Here is a 9,828-nt window from a genome sequence, read left to right as displayed (position 1 = left end):
GGCAGATCATGAGGTCAGGAGGTCGAAACCATCCTGGGTAACATGGTGACACCCTGTCTCTACTAAAAATACAAAAAATTAGCCAGGCGTGGTGGCACGTGCCTATAGTACCAGCTACTTGAGAGGCTGAGGCAGGAGAATGGCTTGAACCCAGTAGGCGGGGTTGCAGTGAGCCGAGATTGCACCACTTCATTCCAGCCTGAGTGACAGAGCAAGACTCTGTCTCAATTAAAAAAAAAAGAAAAAAGAGAAAGATTAATATGGTAACCAACTTAAGTGCTTGAATGGATTCTTTGTCAATAGGCATCCTGTAATCAGAAAGCATCTTGTATCCCTAATTTCATATCCATTACCAACAAACTTTAACACAAACTATAAAATATTACAGTACAAAATGTAGTATGCTTTGCCAAGCTCACAATTTCTTTCTTTTTTTTCTTTTGGAGACAGTCTTGCTATGTCACCCAGGCTGGAGTGAGTGCAGTGGCACGATCTTGGCTCACTGCAACCTCCACCTCCCGGGTTAGAGCAATTCTCCTGCTTCAGCCTCCTGACTAGCTGGGACTACAGGCGTCCGCCACCACGCTTGGCTAATTTTTTTGTTGCTGTATTTTAGTAGAGTCGGGGTTTTACCATGTTGCCCAGGCTGGTCTCCAACTCCTAACCTCGGGCAGTCCGCCTGCCTTGCCCTCCCAAAGTCCAGGATTACAGGCATGAGACACCGCACTTGGCCCCAAGCTCACAATTTCTATTCAGTGCTTTTCACAGTGAGGGATAGGCAGTATAGCTATCATTATAATAATAACTCATTATTCAACTTTTTCAGGACAATGAGGTGAGAACAATATAAAGTGATCTTTTTCTAAATTTATCTGAATTCAACTGATTCTTAAAGCAATGATAAAGCATATATAAATAAATAACTTACATCTTGTTAATTTCTTTGGACTCTGTGAAGGCACTGGCTGGTTATCAGTGTGTGAAAGACGAAGCTCTGATTCCTCTTGGGAGACCCAGCCTGGGATAAAAAAAGTAAAAATTGTCCATTGTTAATCAAATAGGAAGTAGCATCAGAAAAACAAGAAAAGGTAAAAATATCTAAGTCCTCTAGTCTCTGTACCTGGGTAAGATTCTATAGTGTAAGAGGTATAAAATACTGAAAACTTATCTATAGTCATATATTTTCATCATCTTAGTTTCAGATAGAGTTGGATCCAACTTCCTTACATTTTTCAAAGTGGTTTTTAAATAAATATGTGGAGTGTTTAAAAAATAATTGAAATGCAAAAGGTATAAGTTCTTAAGAGTCAAGAAGGGAAGGAATAGGCCTGATAATTGAAATGCTGAAACCTATAAATATGCTCATACCCTTGGACTCATTGATCCCATTCCTAGCAATTTTTCTTATGGAAATAATTTAGCTGAAGGAAAAATGCATGCATGATTTTTTTTGCAGCATTATCTGTAATAATGAACAAGTAGAAACAATAAGGAAGGAATCAGGTAGATTATGTTGTATAAAATGACAGTACTTTGTAATTATAACGTGTCATTATGAATACTCTATGGGAATGTGGAGAAATGTTTGGTACAACATGAAAAACCATTTATGCTATGATTTATGATTAAGGCACAGCACTAGAAAGGAATTTAGATTATCCTGCCTAATCCCTTCCTTGTGTAGAAAAGATCATCTGAGGCCCACTGTAGATAGGGTTCCTCAAACACAGATCTTTTAACTCCCAGGGAAGCTCCCTTTCCTGGTCTGCACCACAGGAGAGAGAGAAGTAGATATAAAGGAAAGACTGGTAAAGTAGAGTTCTGCACAAAGAGGCAGGGGCAGATTTTGGTCCTGTCTTAACTATTTAAATTGTCTGACGACCTTTAGCAAGTTACTCAAATACTGTGGGTTTCAACTATTCAGCTATTAAATGGGAATATCCTGTCTGCCTACAGGTAGGGCTCAGAGCACATATTTTGAATAGTGAAAAAATACTGTTGAGAATTGCATTGCCAGAAACTAAAAGTTCAGTGCTGCTAGAGACGTGGCAAGTTATGGAGGAGGAGGGAGGAGTTGATAGTGGAGAATGAAATCAGTTTGTAAATCTTTATAGCTACTAGAATAAATATTTTTAAAGATTTTACTGTAGCAAAAACACCTGAATTATCTCAGATAGAGTACCTCGTTATCAAATAATATTGTCTATTCTTATTTATATTATTACATTTATTTTTATAAATATAAGTAATATAAATATTCTATTTATATTATATATTATTCTATTCAATCAATTCTTACTGAGTGATTATTTAACTAACATTTAGTTTATTAATTGAGCCAACTGCATGCTGCTGTCATATAAAGTATAAAGATGACTCACTCTACATATCATGCCCTTGGGATGCCTGTAGATAAAGCATGTACCTCAGTATTTAATACAAAGTACAATGCATTAAGACACTGTCAAGTGCCGTGAGGAGTCCCCCCATCCAGGGGTTAAAATCTAGGATGTGAGAGACTGGGATATAAAGCAAAATAAAGTAGGATTAGAACCATGAAAATAGATAAACACCATGGGAGGAGGGAGAAACCATTTCCATTTGGCAGTACTGAGGAAGACTTCAAGGACTGACAATCATGGAGAAAACACTGGATTGGAATCTAATACTTAGGCCCACGTCCAAGCTCCATTACTGAACATCAGAAGCAGAAGAAGCAACACAGGCACAGATAGATGCATCAGAGGGCTGTAGAGCACTCAGTGTGATTATAGAAAACGGCAAGTATTCTTCCTTCACTTCAATAGGAGATAGGAGATATGGGTGGAAATGCGACGTAGGCAGGTTTTATCCCTAGAAACCATGGTGTTTCATTTTAAAAATGTAAGCTGGGTGCTGACATCAGAATCTGCTGCTTGGAGAGAGAACTCCACGGAAGTGTAGAGGATGAATTGGGGGTTGGAGACCTGTTAGTAACCTTGCAGTAACCTAGGAAACCAAATGAGACTCTAAATGGCTCTGGTGTTGAGGCAGAGAGGAGTGGGAAATTTGAGACAGGTTTCAGAAACAGAACTGACAGGATTTGGTAACCAATATGGATGTGGGAAGCAAAGTGGCCCCCCAGGCGCAGGGTAGGACACAGGACGGCGGACTCTTTTTCCTGTTGCCTTGCCCAGAAAGGGAACCAGCCTCCAGAGCTGTTCCTTTTCCTCTTGTCAACTCCAAACTCAGCAAGTGTTGCTTGATGGAAGAAACAGTATTGACTGCCCTAGGGAGGAGTAATTAGCAGGTCAAGTGTTTTAAACCAGACGCCTGGAAAAATCAGTGAAGAAAACTTGGGGTCTAGTGAAGGTGGCAGGGAAGCAGCCCTTGTTTCAGTCTTGTTGACAGATTCCTGAGGTGACTAATATTTTTCCAGTTGATTGGTGGATTGCAGATTTTATCTAGTAGTGCTGACGTTAAAATCAATCTCCTTGTTGATTCTAGCATCAATAAGCACACCATTTTGCTTCACAAGATAAAGTAAAGCACATATGTCCAAATGTTTCATAGACACTTACTGTTGAATGCTCCAGCCGCATGAAAGCCAAGGTCAAAGAGTTGTGAAGGAAGGAATCGAGAAGAATGAGCGAGGGGCTCAGACCCCATGGAAGGCTCCTGGGACGTGAGACTGGCACTGGGGCTCCCAAAGGCAGTCTGGCATTCCTGGGTAAATTCACTAGTACTTGAAGAACCAGAACTTAGGAGGTTGTTCAGAAATGAGAATTCCTTCTCAAAATCTTCTCCTTCCAATGAATCTACAGGTAGATCTTTTGCAACTATTGAGTGTAAATAAAAACAGAAAGGCTTTTTTGATTTTAGGAAATGAGAATAAGACATAGGATGAATCAGATTTGTTTCATTGTTTTCATACTGTATTAACAGTTTTAAACAACTAAAATGACTGCAAGTTTATGTGAAAATGATTTCTAATTAGGCAGGATTTAGGTCAAAATGGCCACATTTCACAATGAAGATATAACTGTTATGAAGAGCTATATATGAAATAATTAAGCTACCATCTAAGTCAGAAACCAAAGGAGATGCAAAAAGGCATAGAAACAAATTAGTAATATGACACTTTAATATACCAGTCTGACTAAAAAACACGCCAAGAGGACAACAGATAAAAAGGATCAAAAGAGCATAATCAATAATGTAGTTATTTTGGATAACACAAACCCCGGTAATAGAAACATTCTTCTTAACCACACACTGAAAATGTACAAAAGTTGATTATACTAAGGCACAAACACAAAAAAAAATTGTGTTCTTAAAGTAGGAACATTACAAACAACATGCTTTGATCATAATGCAATAAAAAGACAATTCTACAATGAAACTATAAAAACAGAAAGGTTCTTCAACCTGTAAATCTTAAAACCTTCTACCAAACAACGTTGAAATAATGAGAAACATCATTATTTCAGAAAAATAATGATGAAGGAAATATTTTATATCATAATTCATGGTGTTAAGTAAAATGTATAGACCATTGGTTTGGACTGAGCTCTTGTACTAGACCCAACAGACCAAACCAAAATGGAGTCACTCATGCTAAAGTTCCACATCACCAAACCAAAGTAAGTTATCTGGCCTTTCAAGAAATTAGGAAAGAGACACCATAGCCAAGTCTCCAAGCAGGCCGGTCCTAGCTGGCATGATAAGGAAATCCCCTCTGCTTTAACCCTTACAAGAAAAGTAACTGCAATGATCAATCCACTTTTTGTTTTCTGTTTCTGCTTTCCCTGGTCCTTTTCTGTCTATAAAACCAGCCTCCTCAGAACACCCATTCCATATTATAGAATGGGATATTGCCTGATTCTAGAATTGCAAAGAAAAGCCAATTAAGGTCTTTAAATTTGCTATAATTTTACCTTTTGACAACAGAATACTGAAATGGCATGAACAAAGGCAAAATCATATCCCTTAAACATTTTTATAAATAAAAATGAAAGGGAGGGGCATCACGGACCTGCACCTCAGCACAATTGGTGAAAGTTATTTTTCAAAAGAAAGCAGCATTTAAAGTCTCTGGAAATAGTCCCAAGGATATGCAGCAAATGAGGAAATATTTACTTAAGAAAGTCTACAATAATTTAGGAAAAGTGGCAAGAGTTTGTGGTATTTGAACTGAGAACCAGTCCCATCTTCCCAATTTCCAATTTAGTAAGATGGAGATTCCACTGCAGTCTGGTGCAGCCAGAACACAGGGCTCCTTCTCTCTCCAGCTGTCAGTCAAGGGCTAGCTTCCCAGGAGGAGTAAGATGCCAGCATTTCACATCCTATCCCCAGTTACCTGTTGCTGAGGCTAAATCCTAGGTGAGTGCAGTCAATAGATGATAGAGGCTCCCATCTCCTCCCCAGATCCCTCATGGGTTGGGAAATCTGAGTTTGGTGTAGTGTGCTGAGAATATAGGGCCCCTGATTACTTGACCCTGCTAGTAAAGTGGTGGTTTCATGAAGAAAGAAGCAAGCCAAGAAGACCTAAGGCTACCATCACTCTCCTCACCTAGCACTCAGCTTATAGAGCAAGGATGACACTCAGGAAGAAGTATGCCATTGTCCCGACTCCCGGCTCAAGCTCTGACTCAGAGATTTTCCTTGCAGGGAGTGAGGGAGAACCATAAAACTGATAGTTACTAATCCCTTTCCAAAGGCACTGACTTCATTTGTAACAGAGTGTAGAGAAATTCAACCCTAAGGATGCTCTCAAAACAGTGGAGGTTTTAGTAACAGGCAACTGGGAGAAGACTTATAGTGTATGAGTCTCAACATGTAGGCTAAACTGTAGGCCAGCTACTTTGCCGGAAGGAACCAGGGAAAAAGCCAGCTGGGGTCACCACAAATTTCAATGACCTTAAGAACTATTTCTTTAAATGAGTCCAAATTTGATTGGTTTATTGTGTGGAACAATTTATGCTCCAGGGACTGTTGAAATCAATAGAGCAATCAGCAAGAAGAAAAAATGATATCTTGGACTTATAAAGAATTTTGTGCTTCCAAAGGCAAAATTGAGAAAATAAAAAGACTATAAAAGACTGGGACAAAATATTTACAAGTCATATATCTGATAAAGGACTTTATAAAAAATATATAAACTCTTACAACTTAATAAGATAAGCAACCCAATTAAATAATGGGCAATAGATTTGAATAGATTTGTCAGTAAGGAAGATATATGAATGGCCAATAGCACATGAAAAGAGTCTCAACACCATCAGTCACTGGAGAGGCAAGTCAAAGCTACAAATTAAAAGCACTAGAATAGCCAGGCACTGTGGCTCACACCTGTAATCCCAACACTTTGGGAGACTGAGGCAGGTGGATCTCCTGAGGTCAGGAGTTCGAGACCAGCCTGGCCAACACGGCAAGACCCTGTCTCTACTAAAAATACAAAATTAGCTAGGTGTGGTGGCGAATGCCTGTAATCCCAGCTACTCAGGAGGCAAGGTTGGAGAATCGCTTGAACCCGAGAGGCAGAGGTTGCAGTGAGCTGAGATTGCACCATTGCACTCGAGCCTGGGCAACAAGAGCAAAACTCCGTCTCAAAAAAAAAAAAGCACTAGAATAACTATTATTTAAAATATACCGGGCATGGTGGCTCATGTCTGTAATCCCAGCACTTTGGGAAGCCAAGGCAGGTGGATCACTTAAGGCCAGGAGTTCAAGACCAGCCTGGCCAACATGGTGAAACCCGATCTCTACTAAAAATACAAAAATTAGCTGGGTGTGGTGGCACATGCCTGTAATCTCAGCTACTCAGGAGGCTGAGGCAGGAGAATCACTCGAACCCAGGAAGTGGAGATGGCAGTGAGCTGAGATCGTGCCACTGCACTCTAGCCTGGGTGACAGAGTGAGACTCCGTCTCAAAAAATAAAATAAAATATAGACAATACAAATGTTGCCAAAGATGTGGAGAAACTAGAACCCCCACACTTTGCTGGTGGAAATAAAATGGTGCAATTATTTTGAAAAAAGTTTGGCCATTCCTTAAGAAGTTAAATTCACCATATAACCTAGCAGTTCCACTCCTGGGAATCTAACCAAGGAAAACGACAATGTATGCCCACATAAAGAGAACTACATGAATGTTCAGTAGTTGTAGTAGTAGTATAATAGCCAAAAATTATAAACAATCCAAATGTCCATCAACTGGTAAATAAGTAAACATAAGATGGTATATATCCATACAATGGAACACTATTGCTTAATAAAAAGCAATAAACTGGCCGGGTGCAGTGGCTCACACCTGTAATCCCAGCACTTCATGAGGCCGAGGCGGGCGGATCACAAGGTCAGGCCATCCTGGCTAACACAGTGAAACCGTCTCTACTAAAAATACAAAACAAATTAGCCGGGCATGGTGACATGTGTCTGTAGTCCCAGCTACTGGGGAGTGGGGAGGCTGAGGCAGGAGAATCGCTTGAACCTGGGAGGCGGGTTGCAGTGTGCCAAGATCGTGCCACTGCACTCCAGCCTGGGCGACAGAGTGAGACTCGGTCTCAAAAAATAATAATAATAAACTACTGATACATACCACAACATGGATGACTCTAAAAACCATTAATTGGAAGATGCTAGAAATAAAGGACTAACCTTTTGTATGGCTTCATTTATATGAAATGTCCAGAAAAGGCAAATTTATAGAGATAAAAATAGATTACTAATTACCTACGGCTTGGAATGAATCAGAGATTAATTTAAAACAAGCGTGAGAGAATTTGGGGGGTAAGGGAAACATTCTGATAGCTAATTGTGGTAATGGTTGCATAATCTAAATTTTCTAAAAATTATGAACTGTTAGAATGGGTGAAATTTATGGTATTTAAATTATACCTGAATAAAGCTGTTAAACATAAAAAGAAATTCTGTACAACTCTATTGCAAATAAATTTAGAAGTCTAGACAAAATGAATAATTTATTAGAAGAATATAATTTACTAAAATCAATCCCAGTACAGACTAAAAGCTTAAACCGACTGATTTCTATAGAGAGATACAAAAAACACACAACTACAAGAAAGCACTAGACCTAGACGTTTTCATAGTTTAATAAATGAATAAGAGGCCAGGCGCAGTGGCTCACACTTAGCAAATCGCAGCACTTTGGGAGGCTGAAGCGGGCAGATCACCTGAGGTCAGGAGTTCAAGACCAGCCTGGCCAACATGGCGAAACCCCATCTCTATTTAAATATATATATATATATATATATACACAAAAATTAGCCAGGTGTGGTGGTGGGTGCCTGTAATCCCAGCTACTCAGGAGGCTGAGCCAGGGAGAACTGCTTGAACCTGGGAGGTGGAGGTTCCAGTGAGCAGAGATCATGCCACTGCACTCCAGCCTAGGTGACAGAGAGAGAGACTCCATCTCAACAACAACAACAAAAGAATGCAAAAAGAGCCAGGCATGGCAGCTCATGCCTGTAATCCCACACTTTGGGAGTCCTAGGCAGGTGGAGCACCTGAGGTCAGGAGTTCAAGACCAGCCTGACCAACATGGTGAAACCCTATTGTTTAAATACAAAAATTAGCCAGGCATGGTGGCATGCACCTGTAATCCCAGCTATTTGGGAGGCTGAGGCAGGAGAATTGCTTGAACCTGGGAGGCAGAAGTTGCAGTGAGCCAAGAACGTGCCACTGCACTCCAGCCTGGGTGAGAAAAGTGAAACTCCGTCTCAAAAAAAAAAAAAAAAAGAATGCAAAGAGAGTAGTAAAATATTAGCAAGCAGACCAGTCTAAAATGACAAAGCTGGACTTACAACTGGAATGCAAACATGATATAATATCAGGAAACCTATTATTATAGTTCATCATATTAATATATTTAAGAAGAAAAAGCAAAGAATTCCTGGCATAGATACTGAAAAAGCTGCCAACAAAATTCAACAACTATTAGCTGGGTGTGGTGGTATGCACCTGTAATCCCAGCTACTTGGGAGGCTGAAGCACGAGAATTGCTTGAACCCAAGAGGCAGAGGTTGCAGCGAGCCAAGATCATACCACTGCACTCCTGCCTGGGAGACAGAGTGAGACTCCATCTCAAAAAAAAAAAAAAAAAAAAAAAATCAACAACCATTCCTAATAAAAATTCTTAAGAAAGTAAGTATGGATGGATGCTTCTTTAACATCATGAAATATACCTGTGTCCAAAGCCAGCATCTTAGTTAATTCAGAAATATTATAGGCATTTCCACTAAAGTCAGGAAATGTTCACTACTAGTTAACATTGTTCTGAAGGTAGTAGCCAATGTAATTAAACAGAAGAAATCTATGAGTTGGTAAGGAGAAAAAACAAGACAATCTCTATTTTCAGATGACATGACTCAAATAACAAAAGAATTCAGCTGTATGCCAGGATATAAAACTAACATGCAAAAGTGAATATCATTCATATATACAAAAGAACTAATGAAAAGATATAATGGAAAAGAAAACCCCATTTACAATAGCAACCAGAAAGATAAAATACATAGAAATAAACTTAACAGGAAATATTCAAAACCTGTATGAAAAAAAAGTCTGAAAGATATACAAGTAAACTTTAACAAATGGAAGGATGTCCCTTGTTTTTCATGAGGATGTCTCAAGATGATCAGCCTGTCAGTTTTCACATTTAATGTGATTACAATAAAGTATCGAGCTTTTTAATAAAGTCCCACAATTTTATATTCAAATTGAAAAAATGAACATGCAAAAATAGCTAAGAAAATAATAAAAAAAAAAAAAGGAGGGGGGCTTCTAGCCTTACCAGATACTAAAACTACAAGAAAGTTTCTGTAATTA

The 9,828-nt window shown here is 39.1% G+C and overlaps 1 protein-coding gene across 1 annotated transcript in view; it reads right to left on the bottom strand.

Moving 5' to 3' along the window:
• The window catches only part of ICA1L (islet cell autoantigen 1,69kDa-like), a 96,297-nt gene that overhangs the window by 12,081 nt on the left and 74,388 nt on the right, over window positions 1–9,828 (bottom strand). Inside the window, exons 13-14 of the mRNA XM_011949922.1 lie at window positions 3,561–3,818; window positions 929–1,018 (exon numbers count right to left, since the gene is read on the bottom strand). Of these exons, the coding sequence (XP_011805312.1) occupies window positions 929–1,018; window positions 3,561–3,818 (348 nt within the window). The remainder of the gene's footprint in view (window positions 1–928; window positions 1,019–3,560; window positions 3,819–9,828) is intronic.

This window comes from Colobus angolensis, unplaced genomic scaffold, assembly GCF_000951035.1.
Source record: "Colobus angolensis palliatus isolate OR3802 unplaced genomic scaffold, Cang.pa_1.0 Scaffold30, whole genome shotgun sequence".
Taxonomy (NCBI): domain Eukaryota; kingdom Metazoa; phylum Chordata; class Mammalia; order Primates; family Cercopithecidae; genus Colobus; species Colobus angolensis.
The sequence above is the reverse complement of the archived record's forward strand: the minus strand, read 5'-3'. Positions and strand labels throughout refer to the sequence as shown.